The 25,877-nt window shown below is 42.0% G+C and overlaps 1 protein-coding gene across 1 annotated transcript in view; it reads left to right on the top strand.

Annotated features, from left to right (window-relative positions):
- The window catches only part of LOC126481681 (lachesin-like), a 62,306-nt gene that overhangs the window by 3,942 nt on the left and 32,487 nt on the right, over window positions 1-25,877 (top strand). Inside the window, exon 3 of the mRNA XM_050105616.1 lies at window positions 7,213-7,311. Within this exon, the coding sequence (XP_049961573.1) occupies window positions 7,213-7,248 (36 nt within the window). The 3' untranslated portion in view covers window positions 7,249-7,311. The remainder of the gene's footprint in view (window positions 1-7,212; window positions 7,312-25,877) is intronic.

Here is a 25,877-nt window from a genome sequence, read left to right as displayed (position 1 = left end):
AGGTATTTTGTGACTTTATTTTTAGTTATTAAATATTTTTTGTGTTAGTGTTCTTATTTTATCTTCACAGTAGTGTAATCATACAAAAGTAGGTAAAGAAAGGAGCAGAGTGGAAAACTACAGTCTGTCTCAAATGTCACTATGTCTGACAATAAAACATTTATTTTCCACTGAAAACAGTTTAACATTTAAGAATGATTTATCATCAAACAACGCATGCCAGCCTTTGAATGCCGATTATTGTGTCATCAATAATCAATCTTCAATAATATTTGTTTAGTGTGTGTGTGTGGGGGGGGGGGGGGGGTTGTGGACTGTGAGATACAAGAGAGAGAGAGAGAGTGAAGAGTAGAACTGGTAAAAAGAAAATGGGCATTATATACCATAAACATTTGTCAGCAACATGTGCCTTTCTTTGGTACAGAAAGTTGGAAAGCAAGTGAAAACATCTACTAACTGTTAATATCAGGTGTATCATCCCATCCCTTACTGTAATTCATAAATTATACATTCTAGCAGCAAAAACTTTAAAAAGTACTTTTTTTATAAATGCCCAGAATTTGGGCATTTTAAAATGCTTTAATCAAATTCCCAGGCAAATGACCACTTACAAATGTCCTGCCCACTAGACATGTGCCTGGCCCAGATCTCTAAGTGTCTTCAGCTGCGAGTATCAAAACCCTTGCAGCAATTCCTGACAATAGCCTTTACATACAGACAGAAAAACACGTGGGGGACTGTGACATATCTTAGCTCAACCAGTTCGACCAAATATTTATAAATTATGTACAGAAACCTTCCTTGTGGAACAGTGTGTCTATTAGTGAGGACCTTATCAAAATCCATGCAGTGGTTCCTAAGAACAGCCTTCAAATATAAGTGGAAGAAGGCGGCGGGGAAATTTAATTTGAAATATGTATAGAAGAAGAATCTATTTATATAAGTCCTGGTAATAATAATTTCACATGGCTCAGTGTTCAGGTGCAAGCCATTCAGTTGGATGTCGCTTCAGTGAGTTGCGTCTCCTTTGCCAGTTATCCAACCAGTAAAAGGTGATCCACAATTTAACATGGAATGCGGAATATGTTTCATTTCCAGTGAATCTCCACACCATTGAGAGCTGATAAAGATAAAGGTACGTGTTCCAGCCAGGATTTGATTCCGTGATCTTCCAGTTACTGGACACGTGCCTTACAGCTAGACCACCAAGCCTGGCACTGATGCTGCTTCAAGAAAGGAGACAAAAAATTTTAACATGGAATCTAAGCCAACTTCACTTCTGATGAATGTCCAACTGTGGAGAGGTAAATGCTTCGTAAAAAGACAAGAGTGAAAAAATCTATGGTCTGAGAAAAATTCGATCCTGTGACCTTTTGGTTTTTAGGGATGTGCTTTACCGCTAGACCACTGGGCCTGACCCTGATTCTGGTCAAGCATGCCTGCTCTCTGGAGTTGCTGTGACATTTGTTGCACTGGATGGTAGTGTCACTGTTCTCACATCGACAGTGCCTCTTTTTTTTGTCACTGTTCAGCGAATTTCCACAAAATTTTGATAAATTATATAGCCAAACATTCCTCATTAATCATAGAGAGAGAGAGAGTGCCTATGCATGGGTGTCTGTCCGCCCTGAAAAACTTTACATCTGGTTTAAAATCACCAGAAAACTGTGCCTAATTCATCAAGATACCAACACTGTGGAGGATAGCCAAACACAGACTATATTAAAATCTGGCAAAGATTGAAACAATCTAGAAAATTGTTGGCTAATTTTTATCTTATGGCATCTTTACTGTTTTATTAAGATTGGCTCATTTCTGATACCACAACAAGCAGCATGTAGGATAGGAAGAAAACTGCAGATTTTTATAATCAGTCTGGTGTAACATATAGAAGGTGTATGAAAGAAATAATATTACAAAAAAATGTTCAAATATGTGTGAAATCTTATAGGACTTAACTGCTAATGTCATCAGTCCCTAAGCTTACACACTACTTAACCTAAATTATCCTAAGGACAAACACACACACATGCCCGAGGGAGGACTCAAACCTCGCCGGGACCAGCCGCGCAGTCCATGACTGCAGTGCCTTAGACCGCTCGGCTAATCCTGCGTGGCATCATATTACAGGAACAACCACCGTTTGACTGTGGATGGATCAGAGGGGCCATGACATGCATGACGCCGTGACGGGCACAAAAATCAACAAAATCGGAAGAGGAAAATTGTGGACCATTACCAGTAACAAGAGTAGGGGGAAGGCCTTCCAAAGAGAAAATGCGAGCGAGAGTATTGGTGGTTGCCACGGTGGTAGGCAACGTGCAGCGGACAATGAAAGGAAAGTTAGAGTAGGCATCAATAAGGAGAAGCCAGTAAATACCTAAAAAAGGTCCCTCGAAGTCAGCATGAATACGCTCCAGGGCTTCTCAGGCGAAGGCCACGGTGCCAAAGGTGACTTCGGGGCAGCGGCCTGTGATGCACAAGGGCTGCAGGCAGGCCCAGGTATGCAAAGATGCAGGTACCACAACACATGGCGAAGCATTTTTGGTGGAAAGGAGGATAACACCATCCCTAGCCGTGAGGTGGTACCACAAAGCATAGTAGCTCTGCAACGGATCAGAAGTCTTAGCAGACGGACAATCTGGCCAACCCTTCTGAATAAAGCATAAAACCCAGGAGAGGGTACGGTAAAAACCCGTAGCAGCTGCCAGCTGGTCCCCAGTGATGGGGAACCCGTCCACAACCCACTGCTCAGCAACATCCAGTTGGAAACACAAAAGTTCGTCCCTATCAAATGCCAGATCAGGAACCGTGGGAAGGTGAGGCAGTGCATCAGCATTTGCATGTTGAGCCGTTGGCCGGAAATGGATCTCATAATTGAAACGAGACAAGTAAAGAGCCCAATGCTGGGGGCGGTGTGCAGCCTTGTCGGGAAGTGACGTTGATGGATGAAACAAGGAAACAAGTGGTTTGTGAACCATAACAATATGAAATTTGGATCCATAGAGAAAAACACCAAACTTATGATGAGCATAAATAATGGCCACAGGTTCTTTTTCAATTTGAGAATACTTTTGTTGGGCATCTGTGAGCATTTTGGAGGCATAAGCAATGGGTTGTACAGTACCATCAAAAAAACGATGCGCAAGGACTGCACCGACCCCATATTGAGAGGCATCCGTGGCAAGAACAAGATGTTGGCCAGGTGGATAAGTAGCCAGGCACGAGGCCTGTTTCAGCATAGTCTTCAATTTCTGGAAAGCCACATCGCATTATGTGGACCAGTAAAAAGGCACGTTTTTATGCAACAGGCGATGCAACGGCTGAGCCATCGAAGCAGCAGACGGTAGAAACTTGTGATAGTATGCTATTTTCCCCAAGTAGGCCTGCAGTTCCTTAACAGATGTAGGGCGAGGAAGGGCATCGATCACAGCGAAAGTTTGCTGAAGCAGACGAATAGCATCCCAAGAGAGTTGAAACCCCAAGTACGTGATAGATGCCTGAAAAAATTTTGATTTCTGAAGATTACACTTAAGACCAGCAGTCTGTAAGACATGTAAAACTGTGTGGACATTTTGAAGATGTTCGTCAGTGGTGGAGCCAGTGACAACAATGTCATCCTGGTAATTTGTACAGCCAAGGACAGTGAGCAATAATTGTTCCAAGAATCGCTGAAAGAGAGCAGGGCCCCTGGCAACCCCGAATGGCAATCGTTGGTATTGATAGAGGCTGAAAGGTATGTCGAGGACCATAAATTGCCAGGAAGTAGCATCAAGAGGAAGTTGATGATAAACTTCTGACAGGTCAAGTTTAGAAAAATACTGGCCTCCAGCAGGTTTAGTGAACAGTTCTTCAGGTCCACGCATAGGGTAAGTGTTGATAAGGCATTGAGCATTTACAGTGGCTTTGAAATCGCCACAGACATGAATATCACCATTTGGCTTAGCAACGACAGGAGAGGACCACTCACTGTAAGTGACAGGAAGCAAGACCCTGAAGCAGTGAGATGATCCAGCTCTCGTTTGACCTGATCATGAAGGGCCACAGGAATGGGCCAATCCCAAAAAAACTTAGGCTGAGCAGTGGGTTTTAGCGTGATATGAGCTTCAAAGTCAGTTGCACGGCCTAACCCAGGAGAAAAAATGGACGAAAATGTTGTCGACAAGTGATCCAATTTAGCATAAGGAATAGCATCAGAGACGATATTGACAGAGTCATCTGTGGAGAAACCAAAAACGCGAAAGGCATCGAATCCAAAAAGATTGTCCGCATTACTACGGTCAACCACAAATATTGTAACAGTGCGAATGACCGATTTGTAAGATACCTCAGCATCAAATTGTCCCAAGAGAGAAATCTTCTGTTTTTGTAAGTCCGTAATTGCCTAATCACAGGTGACAGGATTGGTGAACCGAACTGAAGATACGTCTGAGAATTGATGATAGTGGCAACAGACCCAGCATCCACCTGCATGCGAATATCTCGACCAAGTATTTAGACAGTGATGAATAACTTCCCTGAAAGGGAAGAAGTACAATTGACAGACAATACAGAATCAGAATCAGCGTCATGTTCATGAACATCATGTATGCAGCCGGATTTACAAACGGATGACACATGACCCTTTTTTTTTTTTTTTGCATTTGTGACACACGGCCCAACATTGTGGACAGTCTTCTCGTGAATGTTTCGTAAAACACAGTGGACATGAAGGAAGTTGCTTTGGGTTTTGCTGCAGTTTCTTAGAGGTTTGCATTCGGTTAGGCCAAGGCTGTGCTTGTTAGCATACTGCCGCCACGGCGGCCAGCGGAGACGACATCCCACAGAGGTTTTATTTCCCCGACGTTGCCCCATGCCTCTATTTGCACTCCAGCAGCGTGAGAAATTTCAAAAGACTGAGCGATGGATAGGACTTCATCTAGAGTCAGATTTGCCAACTGAAGGGCACGTTGCCTAACTTCTTTGTCGGGCGTCGATCAGATAATAGCATCCCGTACCATGGAATCGGCGTAGGATTCTTTGTGAACTTCAGTAACAAATTAGCAATTTCTACTGAGGCCGTGAAGTTCAGCAGCCCAAGTGCGATAGGATTGATTTGGTTGTTTTTGACAACGATAAAAGGCAACACGAGAGGCTACCACATGCGTTTGCTTTTGAAAATAGACGGACAGAAGTGAGCACATATCAGCAAAGGACAAAGGCACAGGATATTTCAAAGGAGCCAATTGTGACAACAACCGATACATTTGAGGTGAAATCCATGAAACAAATAGAGACTTACATGTTTGTTCATCCGTGACATGAAATGCCAAGAAGTGCTGTCGAAGACGTTTTTCTTATTCAGATCAGTCTTCCGCCATCTCATCGTTATGAGCAAAAGTAGGTAGAGACGAAAACAAGAGACACACCGCATTTGATGCCGTGACGAAATCACGAATCGCATTTGTGAGAAGCATTAGCTGTTCTATGAGACCTTGCAATAGTTGCTCTAAAGTCGCCATGGAAACATGTGGGTCAATGATGGAAAAGAAAAATCACTACCTCGTTGCCAATTGTAATAACATCAAGTTGAACAAATATAATTCAAGGATGATGCAATACATGAAAATCACAGATCAAGTAAACAGAGTAAGACGTGTGTACACTTTATCAGTCAAATCATAACTGAGTCCAAGTCTAGCGGCCGCTGGCTGGCTGGCTGCTTAGGTGGCGCTGCTACTTCATGGTTGGTAGACAGCGCCGCATGTAGAGGATGCACGTAACTGCGCGGTGGCACTTCAAAAGATCAGCGAGTCGCAACACCTTCCATTACTTGAGAAGACATGTAAAGTTCAGTTGCTATGATTTTGGCCTAACTTAAAACATTCATGGTGATATTTAAATGTAGATTCAAAAAACAGGAGTATAGCTGAGGCAATCATGTAAATAAGGCTGACCAAGTGGTTGATAGTTAATCCTTCTAAGGAGCTAACAGAAAACACCTGCACACCTACATTGTTACAGCCAGCTACTTTGGTCTGGCACTGCACATAGACTACAGTGCCAGCCTGTTCATAGTAGGCTGCACACATTTTCTATGTGTATTTTTTTGTCCTCTTACTGCACTTGGCATCAGATACTGATTCCCAAGCACTTCCAACATTGGAAATTATGCAGTTGGTGTTGGAAGACAGTTGCGTTTTTCATGAGGAAAAGAGATGCCTTTGCTGAGAGATGGAAATACTCCATCCCATGCTAGTCATACACATTGTTTGTATCCATGTTTGTAGACATGAATCAAACAGTTTATATATGACTTTGCATAGCACTTTTTAGTTAACCATTTGTCCTAGGTGATATGTTTGAGTGCACTGCTGCCTTGGTTGTGTTTACTAGGTCACTGGTCAGGAAAAGCTATTAAAAGGAAAATTGACTCAACACATGCCGACTGCAGGTGAAAGGTATAATACTATCAAATGACATACACAAAAAAGTATTACACACTATATCCTATCTGTTGTGAGGATGAGAGGTGGGCGTGAGTGACTGCACTTCCTTTTTCACCTTCACCAACCTATTCCTATCTCCTTCTGAAAGGAAGAAACAATAGATCCGAAAAGTTGAAGATTGTGTGCACTTTTGTATGCGTCTGTCAGCATTACTATATGTTCCACCTCTTTAAAGTAAGTACTTCCCAGCATTTATGTCCTGTACATTTTTAGAAGACATATCAATTTAGTCTGTGCTCTCTTTCTTCCACTCATTTTTAATATTACAATTTATTATAACCTGACAGCAATTTGTGAGGAAATTGTTGTTATCATTAATTATAAATAACTTGAAAATTGTACATTAGATTGGATATTCTCTTTATCTAACAATCATAAAATCCTTTATGAGATTGCTGTTTTTCACTATTTGTTTATTTATTTCATGGTGTTGGATTTTGAATAATATGTTATTTGATTACTATCTTTCTTTGTCTATATCTATTTTTCTTTTCTCTTTTTTATTATTGAATCTGAAAGTCATATGGTGCAAAATTTTTCCCCTTGCATGACGTTGTACGTTTATTTAGGGTTTGTACTTTAGCCTTATTGGTGTCCATAATAAAAGTATTTCATCATTCATTTTAGATTTTATAATATAAAGTTTACCTCTACAACTAATCGAGGCACTTTATGTATTATTGTGCATTAACAATGGAAGGATAACATATAATCTCTGTTTCAGTTCCTTCATCACCAGTGGCATTACATGTTTCATTGACAACTGTTTCGAGTATAACACTGCGGTGGCAGTCACCTTCTGCACATGTGAACCTTATCCAAGGTACGTATCTTGCTGTAGCTGAAATTGTGTGTAAGCCACATCAGTTCAGAATCATTCAAATCTATACAAGCTGAACACAATAGGAACATTAAGACACCTACATCTGTCAAAACTTGACCTGTAATATGAACTGACATGAAATGGCAGTGAAAGGCATTGTGTCTTACTATTTGTTATATTGTAAAGAGCCCACCCATTTGGGAGTTAATGACAACAAGATTGTAGAAAGACATGATTATTATGAAACTTTTATTTAAAGAGGATTTATTTAGTTATGGGTGGGGATGTGGGTGTGGGGGAAGGAGGTGCCAACCAGTAGTTAAGCAAGGGAAGTAAGAATAATTTGTCCAACAGAAAACTATTTTGCATGCACTTACTACATACTGTGCCTCTGTCAGATTGTCAGTGGAGTGTTTGTGTGCTCATCACATTCCAGAATTTACCCTCGGCAGATAGCTAGACTTCTTGATTCTTGATATTGGCCTGACTCTGTGAGGATTTGTTATGAAGACTGTTGGCAGTGTGAGCAACCTGGTGATGTTCATTGAACAAAACAAGCCGTGAGATAATAAATATACATTAATACTACTGCAATGGTTCTCATTAATATAAACAAGAATCAGCTGTGGAGTTCAAATGTACCATCCAGTTGCTTGCACACTTACCTGAAGGTTCCAGTACAGAGGAAAGCCATAAGCAATTCCAATTAACACAACAAAAAATTGTGGCTTAGTAAAACAAATATCAGAGCTCTTTTTGTATGAAGCATTGCGCACTGCCATTAGCTACAGTTCTGCTTAGGTAATACAATAAAATACATCAAACAGTCGAATGTCCAGGATGGAATATCAACAGTATTGTGGAAAGGATAAATTGCAACTTACTGTAAAGATGGCACACTGAGTTGCAGACAGGTATGACGAAAGGACTGTCACATATTTGAGTTTGCAGCCGAAGTCTTCTTCATAGGGAAAACAAACAAACAAATACACACATGCACTCATGCACAAGCAAGCACTCGTTATGCACTAATTACTGCTACCTCCAACTGAATGCAACTGTGTTTCATCAAACGGAATCTGCAGACAAGAGTGGGGTGGAGGGATGGCAGGGTATGGTTGGGGAGGAGAGAAGACAGCACTACTGTGTGTGTGTGTGTGTGTGTGTGTGTGTGTGTGTGTGTGTGTGTGTGTGTGTGCATGGTTTGAGGTTTTCGGGTGCTAAACAGCATAGTCATCAGTGCCCAAACGCATAGAAAAAGGGATGAAGATGGACAGCGAACAAGGACAGCGGCTAAAAGACACAGACCTGATGCGGTTCCAAATCCTTACACACAGAGGCAAAACAAGAGGAGAAGAAATGCACTCAAAAAGAAAAGGAAACACAAGTAAAAGAGAACAGAAATCGAAGTGAAACAAGTAAATAATTGTGACTGGCAGACCTCTTACGTAAAACCTGGGTGAGCCAGTCACCTAGCAGCACATTAAAATCCTCTCCCTAAAATCCGAGGCAACAAATTGGACAGGACACAAAACTGTAAGACCTTAACCACAGTCATTGCGTCATCTTGCAAAATAGAGGGCAAATCCGGTGGCAAGGAAACCACCGCCCTCTGGTCAGAGAATAAAAGACAGTCAAGTAAAATGTGGTGGACAGTAATCTGGACACCACAAGCACTGCAGATTGGTGGGTCCTCCCGCCGGAGTAAAAAAACCATGCATTAAGGGACTGTGCCCGATGCGGAGGCAAGTGAGGAGAACCTCATCCCACCTGCATGACTGGTAGGACATACACCATGGCCGTGTGGTGGCCTTGACCAGACGCAGCTTATTTTCACTGACTGCCAGCCTCTCCTCTTCCCATTGACGTATAACACGAAAACACAAAAAGGAGGTAACAGCATGGAGGGGGACGGCACATTGAACAACGTGAGGGAGGGAACATGCATCTTTGGCAGCCACATCTGCCAGTTTATTTCCCCTAATGCCCACCTGCCCCAGCACCCAGCAGAAAGAAACCTTCTTGCTGTTAGAAGTGGAGCAGGGCATCGTGGATGTTCTGGACGACCGTATCCACTGGGTACAAGTGGTGCATGGTCTGAAGGGCACTCAGGGAGTCAGAACAGATGAGAAACTTAAGACTGGGAACACATCTCATCTGCTCCAGTGCCCGCAAGATCGCAAACAATTCAGCATCAAAGATGGTAAACGCCGCAGGAAGCCGTAACTTGACGACTCGATCAGGGAAAACAACAGCACAACCAACAGAGTCCCACTGTTTAGAGCCATCTGTAAATACTGGTACATGGTCGGGATGCTGGTTTAAAGTATCGTAAAATAAGGAGGTAAAAACAAACGCAGGAATGCAGCTCCACCAGTACTCTGACAAGTCTAAAAGGACGCTGGGCCTCTGGAGCAACCAGGGAGGCAGGCGGGTAGAGCCCTGGAGTTCGGGTGCCACACGCTCCACACCAAGGGACTCTAGCAAATATTTGGCATGACTGGAAAAGAAACGTTCCATAGGCGGTCAGGCAACGGTAGGGTACGCAGGGAGGTAGGACAGGCAAGGAATTGACACACCCGTCGCACTATGAGGAGTTTCCGCCGGATGGCGAGCGGCGGTTCCCCTGCCTCAGCACACAAGCTGGGGATGGGACTGGTACGGAAGGTACCAGTGGCCAGCCTGATCCCCTCATGGTGTACTGCGTCAAGAATCTTCAGATATGAGGGCCGCACTGACCCATACACAGTGCATCCATAGTCAAGACGTGACTGGACGAAAGCCCTATAAAACTGCAGCAGACACGCCCGATCTGGTCCCCAGGACCAATGGTTCAGACACTTCAAAATATTCAGTGCCTTCAGGGCCCACACCTTGAGGTCTCTAAGGTGTGACAACCACGACAACTTGGAATCAAAAGTGAGGCCCAGGAACCTCACAGTGTCGCTAAAAGGAAGAATGGTGTCCCTCCGCCAGTGAATCGAGTGAACTTTTCCCCTTCTCTGCACCTCTGCTTCTCCGCTCTACATTCCTCCTATCCCTCTTACCTCTCCCACAGCCCCCTGATGTTGCATGAGGAAGCCTTTTCCTGCCACCATCTAATACCTGCACGCTCTGCCAGGCAGCTGACCTCTCTGCTCCCACCCAAACCCTGCTGTTCCTCTTTCTTCTCTGTTCCTATCTAAATTTCTGTTTCCATTTGATGTGACACAGTTGCATTCTGGTCAGAGAAGTATGCATGAGGTGTGCTTGTTTGTATGAATTGTGTGAGTATGTGTGGGTTTTTTTTGCCGAAAGAATGTGTAACAGTCCTTCCGTCATATCTACCTGCAACTCGACGTATCATCCTTAAAACAAGTAGCAATCCAGCCTTTACAAAATATTGTTAGTAACATACATCAGTAATTTTTATTGTGTTGAAGGAAAATTCAATTAAGAAAACAAATAAATTGTCAGAATTGTTGACAAGCACCTACCTACAGGATGCAAAATGTGTAGTACTGCAAATAGAATTAAAAAGGGGAACACTGCCTCGCTTTCAGTTGCTGCTTTCTCTGTATATCATCTTCAGATAGACTGGGGAGAGGCCACTAGCTCTGAATTTCTTTTTTAAGTCTGAATTCTTCAGCTTTATTTAAAGTTCTGAGTTTAATTGAAAATTTCAGAACTGAAAAGTATTGTCTTGCCCCTCAGTGATAAATCGGATAAATCATGTACAAAACAGGTAACCAGCATAATATATCTCAATAGAGGGCACAATCAAATCAATGTCCCTAATGGTGAATTCCTTCCTTCCTTCCTTTCTGCCTATCGTATTGACAGCATCAGCAAGTCATCTACATTGCAGAGAGCTTGGCTCTGTAATCTAGATTATGAAGATGGACTGACCCTCTAAAATAATGGTCTTAATTTCAAGATGTACTATGTGACAACAGATTGTATGGGTACTGAGTTGAAACATTGTCATTAGTAGGGCACCTCAGGGATATCTGTCACATCTTCTCGGTATTATGCTTACTAAGGTATGTGAGGCTGCGACCGTGTTCACTTGTCCTTTCAGAGTAAACTGTGACAATAGCGCCATACTTAGCAACCAAATACAACCTCGTGCTCGTCAAAAGATCTGTACCTAGGGATTGGAAAGTTGCACAAGTCACACCAATACTCAAGAAAGTTTTTGTATCCCACCTGGAAGGCGGTGTTCATAGAGCACAGCGCCAGGTAGAGGGCACTGTCATCGGTTTCATCGTAGTGCCAACTTATGAACTTGCCGTGGCGTCGTTGCTGTTGATACCACATCCCTCCCCCCTGAAATGATGCACCATCATTGAGTATGGCTTCCGACGGTGGGTGGGGGACCCTGGGGCAGTGCAGCTGAGGGGGTGGACAGCAGAACTGCCAGGGTGTGCTGTCCACCCACAACCCCGAATTGCTCGCAAGGGGGTGAGGAGGTGAGGAAAACGCCATGTGGAAAGCATGCCCAGGCCGCGCATCGCTACTGGTTATGCTCAAATGAGGAGGTGGAGCAATGATGTCTATGGACGACGGCAGTGGCGTGACGGCAGTCTCAGCGTCCATTGTTTCTGGCACCGCAGAGCAACACAGTGGCGGCAGCCGCCGCTGCTCTCAGAGGTAGGGTCATGGTGGCAAGAGGCGCCAGTCTGGTGCAGGTGACCGGACTGGTGGCGGCAATGATGGCAGGCACGTGTGCGGAGGTGTGAGTGGCGGAGTCATGGACAGAGGCGTCGGAAGCCGAGAAGCCTCCAATTCTGCCAGAAAGCAGCCAGCAGCAGAAAACCGAGGATGGCACAAATGTATCTGGTACCAGTGTTGTATGACAGTGCTGGAGGGACAAGAAATGAGAAATAAGGTGCAGCCAAGCTGGCGAAGAATGCACCCCTGCTCCCAGCACTGCCTTCCAGAGAAAATGTGAAACAACACCAAATCATGCGGCGCCAAGCCAGAACAATGCAAAGCAGCGGGAGCTTGCGGGGGCGGGTGCAATAGCTGCAGGAGCGATGCTGGGCACGGCCATGTAGCAATTCTGGTGTGGAATGTGTGCTGCCTGGCTGAGAGCAATAGGAAGCAAGGGAAGTCCAGAGCACACACTCACAAGAGTGCGTGGTGCGCAACTTGCTCATCTGTGATTTATACGTACGCACAAAGTGTTAAGCCTTGCTGTTCGACTGGCGGTGCAACGAGGTTGAGGTCAGATGGTGAATGCCATTAGCAGCACAGAACGCTTCAAACTCAGAGGACACGAATTGGGACCATTGTCGGAGACAATAACTTCACCGAGTGAGGTGGCGCAGTGGTTAGCACACTGGACTCGCATTCGGGAGGACAACGGTTCAATCCCATCTCCAGCCATCCTGATTTAGGTTTTCCGTGATTTCCCTAAATCGTTTCAGCAAATGCCGGGATGGTTCCTTTGAAAGGGCACGGCCGATTTCCTTCCCTGTCCTTCCCTAACATGAGCTTGCGCTCTGTCTCTAATGACCTCATTGTCGACGGGACGTTAAAACAACACTAACCTAACTAACTAACTAACAATAACTTCAGGAAGGCCTTCAAAGCAAAAAATAGACGTCAAAGCCCGAATAGTACTGACAGACAGTAGAAGACATAGGTACAACAACAGGAAAGTTCCTGTACACATCGATAACTATCAACCAGTGGGAATCCCAGAAAGGACCCGCAAAATCAATATGAACATGCTGCCAAGGTGCAGTAGGAGTCGGCCACACAAAAAAGCGCAGGTGGGGAGCAGATTGATGCTCCGTGCAAGAGCGACAGTTTGCAAGCAAATTCTCAATATTTTTATCAATGCCGACCTAAGTGCAGTAACAACGCGCTAATTGCTTCATCTGCACTATACCCCACTGACCAGTGTGCAGTAAACAGAGAATTTCCTACTGCAACGAACAAGGTACAACCACACGAGACTGATCATTTTCAGTTTGTAACAAGATAACAACTTGGTGTACAGACAAGTTGTGATGTTGCGCAAAGTAAAGTCGAACGAGTGGATCCTGAATCTGCATAGCAGATGGAGGCAATTGAGTACGAATATACTGCAAAAGAATCTGAAAAGAAGCATCAGCAGCTGTCGTAGCAGCAATGCAACGAAATCCACCGGAAAACCATCCGCTAATTCCTTATCTTGTGAATCAATAAACATGCAGGACAGTTTGGAAGAATCAAACACTTCGTCAGGACTGATAAGCAGACAAGACAAAGCACCAGCATTGCCATGCTGGGCCATAGGCTAAAACAATATTTCGTAATGGTAGCTAGACAAAAACAAAGACCATCGCTGCAATTTTTGTGCAGTACAGGCCGGAACTGGCTTTGACGGGTGAAACAACGATGACAAAGTCTTATGGTCGGTGACCAAATAGATCTTGCGACCGTACAAAAAAGTGTGAAACTTCGTCACTCCATAGACAATAGCTAAGGCTTCTTTCATGATTTGAGAATAGTTTTGCTGGGCAGAATTGAGCAACTCAGACGCAAAAGTGATCGGACGATCGACAGCATTTAATACAGTGTGAGAGAACCACTCTGATGCCGAGAGAAGATGCATCGACAGCCAAAACAACTGGTTTGGAGGGATTGAAAGGAATCAAACAGCAATCACTCAACATAGCAGATTTGAGCTTGTGGAAAGCAGCGTCACATTCCGAAGACCAAAGGGAATGTTCTTATGCCGAAGGTGATGCAAAGGTGCTGAAATCTGCACTGAATTTGGTATAAAACGAATATAATATGTAATTTTGTCCAACACAGACTGAAGTTCTTTCAAGTTCCTGGGTGCTGGCAACTCTCTAATTGCACTGAGATGTGACGGTGAGGGGTAGATATCCTGTCCATTAATCATATGTCCTAAATACTGAATCTCAGTTTGAAAAAATTTACATTTGTCTCTATTACACTTTAGTCCTGCCTGCAAAAGTACAGTAAATAAGGCACGCAAATTGCACAAATGTTCGTCAGGGGTTTGACCTGATACAACTATATCGTCCAGATAATTGGAACAACCAGGGACAGTGGCACACAACTGCTGCAAATAAGACTGAAAAATAGCAGGAGCCAAAGCACAACCGAATGGAACATGGCAAAACTTGAACAATCCAAGATGCATAGTCACTAGCATTGATGCAAAGTACATTGTCCTGAATTGTGAGGCCAAAAAATTTAAATGCGTCCATGCTAAAAATGTTCGTAGCATCACTAGAGCGGAGCACATGGATAGATACTGTGCGGGTCATCACAACATATGTGGCTTGCAAACTACACATGCCAAGCACTGAGATTTCCTGTCCAGTAAATGCAGTCAGTGTGGAATGCGAATTACAAAGCAGGAGCGAACCAAGCAAGTCATACGTTGATTTGTTCAGTAAAGAAACTGACACATCAGTGTCCAGATGCATGTGAACAGAATGTCCAGAAATGTTCAAAGTCACAAAAAGTTTCCTAGCATCACGCTGAATGCAAGAGAAAGTGTCTGGCAAAGCTTGGTTCATACAATGAACTGTCAAAGCATATGAAGCAGAAGGCTTTGAATAAATGGCATTAATGTCCATAGACTGATGCAAATCATGATCATGGCAGTTGCCATTTCGGTGACGCCCATGCGAGTCACGCGAATGGGAGACAAATTCGTAATTCTTGTCTCTCTTACTGCATACAGCTTGGGCATTTCCTTTCTTATTACAAAAGTAACACTTTGCTTGATGGGATGTGCAACTGTCCCGTGGGTGGGCATGAAAGCAGTCCGGGCATGATTTCAGTTTCTTAGTGGGTGCCTGGTTTGAAATGTGTTTATTTGCGCGCGAGCAGCGTAGTGTGGCTGGCTGGGCTGGGCGCAAGGGCACGTATTGTGCCGAACTAACAGTACACACACCCGGGGTCACGTCGAATGCAGAAGTAGCCATGTCTAAAGTATCTTGTCTGTCTAGCAAGTCTGCTACTTCCTGCAAAGATGGGTTTTTAAATTTGAGGATTTGTTCACAGATGCGGTGATTCGCCACATTACGCAGTAGTGTCTCTAATCATTATATCCACATATGAGCGTCCACATGAGCAATTAAAGTCACAATCAGATGTTAGTCCCTGAAGGTCTGCTAACCAAGATTTATTCAACTGAGTAGGGCCACGCCGGAGGGGAAAGAATTGGTAGTGTGCAGCTACCACATTGACACTATCACGGAAGTGGGTGTTCAAAGCATCAATCACTTAGTCGTAAGTTTTAGTGTCTGGGTGGGTGGTGGGAAACAATTTGATGAGCACATGGTATAACACAACACCTGCATTGGTAATGAAAAAGGCAAGCCGCTCTGTACCTGGTATGTTGTATGCTGTGAAGTGTGCCTTGAGCTGGGCAATGTATTCTGGGCAGTGTTCAATGTCAGGATTGAAGGCACGAAGTGGCGGCGCTGTTGGCAGCGCCGAAGTAGCTGCAGTTTTTAGCGTCACCAGTCCATTTATGGCAGCTGCGTCATTTGCTGGGACTGAAAATGTACAAGATCGGACAGCGAAGCATGTTCCTGTGGCGAAGCCATGGTTTACACAAATGTAAGTCTTATACTAAGGCTAGCACGAAAAGAAAGCAGTACCGAGCAAAAAAGGAAATGATAGGGAAAACCTCGTCGCCAACTTTTGTATCCCACCTGGAAGGCGGCGTGTAGGTAGGAACAGGTGCAGGAAAAATACGTCATTACATCACGTAAGTAAAACTAGTTTACTGGAGCCTGAATATATATACAGAGGCATACATAACTTGTACAAATGAGCACAGTCTCAAGCTGAAGCTAAGTGTCCCGGCCATCTGCTCTTGATCAAAATGGGCAGAATCTGCAGCCTTGCTCGTAGAGCACAGCAGTAGAGGGCGCTGTCATCGGTGTCGTCATAGTGCCAACATATGAACTTGACATGACATCATTGCTATCGATCCCACAAAAATAAATATGAGCAATTCACTGAATTACAGACCCATATCACTCACTTTGATTTGCAATAGGATTTTGGAAGATATAATGTGTTGAGCACTATGAATTACCTTGAAGAAAATGATGTATTGTCATACAGCCAATACGGATTTTGAAATATTGTTCCTGTGAAACAATACTAGCTCTTAATTCTCATGAAGTAATGAGCGCTATCAACAGGCATTCATATCTTATTCCATATTTTTGGATTTCCAGAAGGTTTATGATACCATTGCTCACAAGGAACTTCTAACTAAATTGTGTGCATATGGACTATTAACTCAGTTGCATGACTATATTAGTGATTTCCTGTCAAAAAGGTCACAGTTTGTAGTTAACTGACAGAAAGTCACCTTGTAAAACAGAAGTAATACATGGCATTCCCCAAGGAAGAGTCATAGGCCCTCTGCTGTTTCTGCTCTACATAAACGATTTAGGTGACAATCTGAGCAGCCCTCTCCGAGTCTTTACAGATAATGCTGTCATATACCATCTAGTAACGTCATCATATGGTCAAAACCAGTTGCAAAATTATTTAGACAAGTTATCTCTGTGGTGCAAAAAATGGCAATAAGTGTGAGGTCATCCATATGAATAATAAAACGAACCTGCTAAATTTTGCTTACACAATAAATCACAAAAATCTAAAGCCTGTAACTTCAACTAAGTACTTAAAGATTACAATTACGAATAACTTAAACTAGAGCAATCACATAAATAATGTTTTGAGAAAGCAAACTGAAGACTGTGTTTTATTTGCAGAACACGCAGAAAATACAGCAGGGCAACTAAAGAGACTGCATATCCTACACTTGTCCACCCTCTTCTGGAGTATAGCTGTGCTGTGTGGAATCCACATCATATAGGATTGATGGAGGACATTGGGGCAGCTTACTTTGTACTATTGCAAACTAGCGGAGAGTGTGCAATGGGTGTGATAAGGGAACTGGGGTGACAGTTGTTAAAGCAAAGCTGTTTTGTGGCAGTATCTTCTCATGAAATATTAGTCACCAACTTTCTCCTGAGACAATGAAAATATTTTGTTGGTGCCCACCTACATAGGGAGAAATGATCATCGGAATAAAATAAGAGAAATCAGAGCTTACACGGAAAGATTTAAATGTTTGTTTTTCATGCACACTCTTTGAGAGTGGAGCAATAGAGAAACAATATGATGAAGGTGGTTTGCTGAACCCACTGCTAGGCACTTAATTATGAATTGCTGAGTAATCATGTAGATATATGTATGTAGTCTTGTGTGAACCAAATATCTGTTATGAGTTACAAGGAAATCTCCATGCCAGCGGCTCGGAAAGGCTGTTGGGTAGCACTAAAACCAAAGTGATTAAACATATTCATATGAACTGTCAGCCTGAAGATGAAGTATCTAAGAAGGCAAAAACCTGTAGCAGTACAACATGTCAAGTCTGAGAAAGGGTTTAGAAAGCTTGGGAAAGATATCATGTTTGTACATACTAAAGATACTTCATGGTTTTGATGGAACTGAACTTAGGTCTTAAGAATGGGATGGTAGTTGTAGAAACTATCAGGACTGATCCACTACCTTCATTGAAGATATCTGATGATTACCGAGTCATACAACAGACTGAATTATATCAAAGGAGTTGTAATGTGCAAAGAAATCATGTATCGCGGTAGAGATGAACGAAACAAGAGTGGGAGTGTCTGGTTTTCACTGATGTTAGAAGTGATACCAAGAAGGGAAATGATGTGCTATGTAGGATAGTAATGTTTGCATTGACAGTTGTCATTCTGGTATTCCCAAGTTGTATTACAGCAAGTTTTATTTGTCCAGCTCTTTGAGATGTTGTATAAACCACATTTTGGTTATAGCACACTTGTGTGTAATGACCAAGAAATTTATGGCAGTCATGCAGAAGCTGTTAATGAAGCAGAAATGATATATTTATCAGTGAACCAATGGAAAGTCAAGGATGGAAAACAAGAGTATTGTGAAAAGGATAGATTGCTACTCAGCATTCAGATGAGACTTTTAGTTACAGACAGGCACAATGACAAGACCGATATATATTTAAGCTTTTGGCCGAAAGGCATTCTTCTGAAGTAGAAAACACACATACATTCATACAAGCATGACCCAGACACACATGACCACTGTCTCTGTCTGCTATCCTGGACTACTCCAAAAACTCTTCAAACCCTACCCCACTGTTCTCCCTGCTGGCCGCTCCATTGTATCCACAGGTCCAGAGAAGGCGTTCTCTCCCTTTGTTTATCAGCATATCTTCAACCCACCACTTGTCCCAGTCATACGCATTGACTATGGCAGTGGTCAGTAATGAGACAGTGCTTTTGCATTGGGAAGTTCAGATTTTTATCCAGCCATCCGAATTTAGATTTTTCCTAGCTTCCCAAAAATCATTGAGGCAGATGGCAGGATGGTTCCACTGAAAAGAACACAGTTAATTTCTATAATCCAAGCATGTGATCCATCCAGAAAGATCTCATCATCTGTAAGACATTAAATCCTAATCTATAAAAGAGAAATGCCTCCCTTCATTGCTTTTAATAATAAATATTATGAATTTCTTGCCACTAAGTCTTGTACCAGCACAAGGCAGTTCCTACTTGCTCAATTGCACAAAAAAAGTTTAGTTTGATGATGAAAATAATCAGTTTACTGGTTCCGTTACCAGTTGTACAACTGACAACAGAACCAGTAAATCTATTGTTTTCAACATCAAACTAAATTCTATTCATGTAATAGAGAATTTTTTTTCTTTTATGTGTTAAGAATATACACAATCTCATCAAAAGAATCTGGAGGCACTTATGTAATGGAGAATTTACAAATAGATATCACGAGAATCAGACCCACCAGTATAAAAGGTGGTATTGAAACGGTAACAGCGGAATGTGTTGTCCAGAAGAGCTCAGTGATTTTGAAAGTGGACAAGTCATTGAATGTCACCTGAGTAACACATCAATTGGACATTCGAACTCTTCTAAAACTTCCCAATTCAACTGTTGTTTATGTGATTGTGAAGTGAAAATGTGAAGGAACTACCACAGCTAAACCAAGACCAGGTAGATTTCATATGCTGACAAACAGGGACTGTCAGATGCAGAACGTGGTTGTAAAAAATTACATTAAATGAGCAAAAGCAAACACTTCTGAGTTAGTTACGAATAGTCTCATTGGCACAATGACTGTGCATGGGGAGTTAGAAAGAATGGGGTACAGCGGTCAAGCAGCTCCCTGTAAACTGCACATTTCTGTACTCAGTGCTAAGTGACGTTTGAGGTGGCATAAAGAACAATGTCACTGGGCCGTGGATGACTGGAAATGAGTGATTTTGAGTGGGAACTGTGGTATACCATGTAGCATCTGATGTAAGGGTTAAGTGTGGCAAATGCTTCGAGAACATTACCCACCATCATGTATAGTGCCAACAGCGAAGTTCTGATGAAGGGGATCGTGTTACAGTATGGGCATGGTTTTGTGGTTAGGGTTTGATCTCACTATTGCACTTAAGAAAACACTAAATGTGGAAGGACATGACCAAACTCTAACAGCATTATATACTGTGTGCAGTAGATGAACAGTTTATAAACAGTAATTGTTCATATCAGTATGACAATGCACTTTGTCATTCTGTGTGGCAGTGATTTGTGGACAATAGCATGTGAGGAGCATTTTTTGAAAAATTGATAAATGCTCAACATTCAAATTTTTGCAGTTACAGATCAAGCTTCATGCCACACATGACCTGTTGAAACAGTTTTGTTAGAAGCCGATATTTGCTGTTGTTACTGGATGTTGTAAACTACAAGTTCTTGCAAAACTTGATATTTGCCCTCAGCCAGTTAGGCAGAAGTCAATGAACACAAATTTTCTTTCCTGCTTAGAGACATGAAGGGAGAATAACAATGCAGGATGGCATTGTCAGTGATAATGTGAGAGGATTTTTCAGCAAAAAAGGAAAAAAAAGTTTAAGAAGAAGAACATGAACTGTAGCCAAGCACTAGCCACCAGAACCAACAATTGAAATAAATTAGTGGTTTACACAACAACATTAACTCCAGATTATTTCTCAGTTTGAGCTGGCTTTATCAGGGAGAATATTATTTTGTTTAAGTACAGTGTAGGGAGAAAAGGTGGCCAGACAGTACCTGTCTGTGCAGCAATGTTTAAAGCAACATCAAGGATGTTCAAAGGCAGACTCTCAAAAGAAACAAGATCTGGAGAAAAATAGCCAGTTAAAGAACACACCATATGTTGCACAAATTTTATGCAAAAAAAGCTTTTTGCAGTAACAGAGGAAAATCCAAATATGATTAAAATGTCTTTTTTATATATAAAACAGAACTGGCCAGTACCAGAGCTCTCTGTAGGTGAAGTATTCTGTTCAGAGCAGGTTTGGCTACACAAAGTGTGCATTATGTTTTATTCCAGACCACAGAAAAATTAAAAGGATTGCTTTTTATACTTGGCTTAAAACAAAAGGACCGAAAGGATGCAACAGAATAGCCTCTGCCCTATTAGATTTTTTCAGAAACCTGGAAGTGTTCCAGCCGCAAAATGGTCTAAGTGAAATTAGTTTATTTCTGACTCAAAATAAAACTACAGTATTGAAGAGCACACTGATGACCTTTATGGAAGAAAGCATAAAGTTTAATGAGCTGGTACATTGATTCCCTATTTGTGGTTACAGTTATAATCCTTACAGGGTGTATGGTAGAGTAGATAAAGACTGCCAGAAAAAGGAAGATAGTCTTTCACCAATTGAATATTATAAAGTTTTGGATCAATATGACATCATCAGAAGAATAAAATAAAGATTGGCATGCACAGGATCTCAAGTCCATTGCACCAAAAGCAGTCCAATCTAAGACACCTTTCAAAGTAACTGCTCAGTGAGTGATGGTCTGTGGCAAGTCTAATACGGATGTATTGTATTCAGTATCGGCCACTTAAAATGGAAGTCCTGGAGAGGTTGATGTACAGAAATAAAAAAAATACAGCCAGGAAGTGATGATAGCTGCCACCTTGGAAAGGAAGAATGTGCTCAGAAAGGAAAAGAAAGAGTGTCCCATAAAACTTATGGTATGAGGAATTTTAAAATACTAGAATGAACAGAAGAGTTTTATAAGGACACTGGTAAAAGTAAAATATAGATTGTCAGTTTAGTATTGTTGTAGCCAATATATTGTGTTGTATTTCAATAGTGTTTGTTGCTACTGTGCACTTGTGTTTAAGAGTTGGATACTAAAGTACTATATTGTTGTACAATAATGTATTTATATGCAAAATGTAGAACAAAGTAGCTTTCTAATTAAATGTAACAGATAAAAAAGAAATGGAAAAAATCAATTCAAATGTGTATGATAGCAAAACTTTCGTCTTTACATTTTTTACCAACTTCTGAAAAAAAATTGGGAACTTTGTGAATCTGTTGTGAAATAAACATTGAAAATTTTGGAAAAGGCAAGCACTCAGTTGGAATTATGCCTGCAAAAGCTCTGTAGATGTCAAATTACGTAATTAATGTTTCAGTATGATGTTTTAAAAATGCATTTTCCAAAAAATTTGCCTTTTTGCATTTATCAAGTTTTCAAAACATGCTCCTCATATCTGGAAGGAATAACCTGCCCAATGCCTCAACTTAAACCAATTGGAACACCTTTGGGATGAGTCAGAACATTGACTTGGCTCCAAATGCTAGTGTCTAACATCATCACTACTTTCCCTGGTATCTACTCTGGAGCTAATATAGGGCACGATTCCTCCGCAGATGTTGAGACATCTCACTGAAAGTGTCCCCAGCAGAGTTCAAGCCATCTTAAAGGCAAAGGGTGGACATGCCTCATATCAACATCTAGTAATAGGTGTTCTGATATTTTTGATCAGATAATGTACATCTGCTGTTGCTCTAACAATAACCAGTACTGTCGATAGACATACACCGTACTAGATTTTGGAACAAATAACTCCTTTCTCATGGAGGAGAGAGTGATGAATTTAGGAGGGCGAAAAGGAAGAGCAGCTCACTCTGGCCCAGTATTAAGACAACACTTCCATTGCAAGGTTGAGGATCTGCCCTCAGATCTCTCCCAAAGGTGAGCAAGCAATTGTGTATCATGATTTTATAATTTGATCAAGGGAATTTTTCTTAAGTGTACTAAATATGCAGGGATCACTTTATTATCACACTGTCTAAAGGTCTTGGTAAATTCCCTGGGAAAAATGATGAGAGGTATCCTGGATCTGAATTTGAAGAAGAACAATGTGTATTTTGGTTTCCTAGAAGAGCAACTGATTTTATGTTTGCACTCAGATCAGTAAAGGAAAAATATTCGGAGAAAAGAAAGGATGTGATAATAGTGTTCTTGATTTTCAGAAGACATATGACAGTGTGCTGGGAGTGCTTAGAAAAATAAAGTGCCCCATAGGCTCTAAGCAAAAACTGAGGTGCTGTGTAATAACTGTGACAGATAGAAGGTCACAGTTTTTTAGAGCAAAGAGAGAGATTCTCCCCATTACTCATTGTCACACTCCTGGATACCATAGTGAAGGACATCAAAGAAATCATCTTGTATTCGCAAATGATGTTGCTATTTGGGATGAAACCAACATGAAGGTACAGAGAAAATTGGATCTGTGGGACAGCATGTTGAATTTGGATTAACTGTATGGTGATGTGGAGGGGTGGGAGTGGAAGAAAATGGTGGCAATGTGAATAAGTAGAACATTCTCTCGATATAACCTATTTTTGCAGAGGAGAAGATATAGAGAATGTGAAGAATATCAGTACTTGTAATTTTGTGACAAGCGATGGAAGAGCCAATCTTGAGGTTCTTAACATGTTAAACAAAGGATCCCAATTCTTCACCCTAGCACAAAGACATCTCTGGGATAGGCAGTTCCTCTAAGAACAAAACAGACCTTGTTCAAGGTTATCTTTCTGCTCATTACAATCTAAAGTCTGTTGAGGAGTGTCATAACCAAACATGTGTAAGTCACTTGGAGGCATGTTAAATTAAATTCATTAGGTATGCTCTACAAAAGACAAAAAGAGACAAGATCACAATCAAGCACATAATAAGAGATCTGCAAGTGGAAGTGACCACGGAGGAAAGGCTAAGTGCAGAGAGGCCGAAGTGGTTTGGTCTGTGAAATGGATGCAGCCTGAAATCCCCATTACTACTTGGAGAGGAATGTGCCAGGACAAAGACCATCCAAGAAAGAGGTGGCCAGATGAGTTTAAAGAAGACTTAGAAAAAGAAGTAGCATGAGATGCTGTGGTGAAGGTGGGAACCAACCAAGACAGAAACAGCAGTTTTTGAACACACACACACCAGCTGGAACAGCATTATGCAAACTTAGCATCCATATAACATTTCTGTCAAGTTCATGTCCAAAAGGCATAGTTCTCTGTAAAATCTTAGTTGTGGTGAGCCCTTCTTCAGGAAATGTCACAGAATACCATAAAACCTTCTGCATAAAATTTTTACTGTACCCTTCAGCCAAATGGTGTGACTGGTAGGACTGAGATACACATTTCACAATAATAATCATTTGACATAAGAACAGTACTCAAACACAGTGTCTCTGGATGAATATCACACAACTGAAATACAAACAGAAATGTCTCTCTTAGACATTGACTGAAATGTGCCTACAATATGAAGTCCACAAGTTGTGCTAGGCAGCAAACCAGGAGTTGAGAGTGGTTGATGCAGCCGCCAACCTGGAACTAAGAATATGTCCTTGAGGATGACAGCACCTCTTGCACATCGGCAATTTGCAGAGGTGTTGGCACAGTGATAATAGCAGCTGATGGGACAACAGTACTTCTCAGATGTCAGATGTTGGCACATGCCGGAGGTGTGGCTCGATGACACTGGCTGCCAGCGGGACGATGTGCGGTGTGACATGTCACCAGGGAGTGGTGGATGATACTCTGGCATAGCATCAGTGACAGGTGCTTCCAGTGAGGGTGATGACTGTGTTTGGTGAGCTGCTGGTGTGGTTGGTGTGAAGCCCGAACTGCCCGCAACATGCTCCAGTGGCAACCTAAATAGGTGTTCCATAAGGATATCCTTGTGGTGCTGTTTGCACACACAACACAGTGCAGTAAAGTGGATCCTAGACTACAGTGGTCTCTGCTGTGACAGACACACTGACTATTGGTGAAGTCAGTGTGGTAAGGTCGCATGGAGACTGTGTGAAGCTGCGAAGTAAACAGCCCAAGCTGTGTGAGGCTAGACTTGTAAACAGTCTGGTGAATTAAATTCATGAGAACCGTTTATGTGCATCCTCTAGGAGAGGTAGCAGCCCACCTTGTGTTACGAAGGGCTCAAAGTGTGTTAAACCATTTAATAAAAACTATGATCATAACAGGTGGGAAATACTTTTCCTTTTTGTGTTATGAATGTTATTAAAAGAATCTGAACACACAGTTGACCACAAGATATCGTAAGATGCAGACCTACCATTATGAAAGAGGTGGTGGCTATTGTGCTCAGTAGTGAAGCAGTAACAGCAGAATATTTGTTATGTGGAGAGGCATAGTTCCAGGTGGATACTATAAGTTTTACAGGTGCATTCCGTGTTCTCACTCTCTCTAATTAGATTTGGGGTGTAAAAATGCCATGAAAAGTTGGGTGATCCCATCCTGTTCTGTAAAGATATGATGAATATCTGAGGTAAATTGCAGACAGTTATCCATCACAAAAAGTATGGTGGTGATTCGTTGGTGTATGTATGGTGCTCAACCCAAAAGTTTGGGAAGGCCTCTGATGGTGAAAACTTTGAAAAGTGGCAGAAATGCTGTCCCTGAGGTTGCAGCAGCGATCCTATGTTAGGCATGGAAAACATAAATATGATAAATAATTTTAAGCAACATGCGATTCAACAAGGTACCCATGGATGAAATGATGTTCTCTCACAGTTTAGTAGGTGTGAGTCAGGGGTGGATAACTTTCACTGGCACAGCCTGGTTGGAAATGCAGTCCATGCAGCAATGGCCCAAGTATCCAAGATCTGACTCAATGACTTTTCAGCAGACATAATGCCAAAACAGTGCTTTCATAATTTTCATGAGATTAATTTCTCAACTGTCAAAGTGTAAGAGAGATAAGATATAGTGCTGTAGCACTATTCAATCAGAATCAAACTCTGTGAATGAAAAAGAATTTCTTCAGAGAGCAACAAGACGAAGATGTAAGGAAAAGTAGCACCTAAGCATTGGGTTTGCCCAAAGTGGAATTAAACAAGGGAAACTCCAGGTTGGAATATGAACAATCTAGGGAAAAGATAGATTACTACTTACTATACAGATTACACTTGCCACTTTAAGTTGTAGACAGGTACAACTAAAAGACAGTTACACATCACTTTTCGACCACAGTCTTTATCAGTAAAAGAAAGGCACAAGCATTCATACACACAAGTGAGCACACCTCGCATGCGCATTGCCAACCCCTCTGGCAGCTCAGACAAGAATTGGCATTCCTACACTACTGCTAGAAGAGGTGAAATTTCTTTCACATATTCTATGGAGAACTGAATTGGTATTCCATCAGGTCCAG

This window comes from Schistocerca serialis, chromosome 5 (assembly GCF_023864345.2).
Source record: "Schistocerca serialis cubense isolate TAMUIC-IGC-003099 chromosome 5, iqSchSeri2.2, whole genome shotgun sequence".
Lineage (NCBI taxonomy): Eukaryota > Metazoa > Arthropoda > Insecta > Orthoptera > Acrididae > Schistocerca > Schistocerca serialis.
This window is presented reverse-complemented; position numbering and strand designations above follow the sequence as displayed.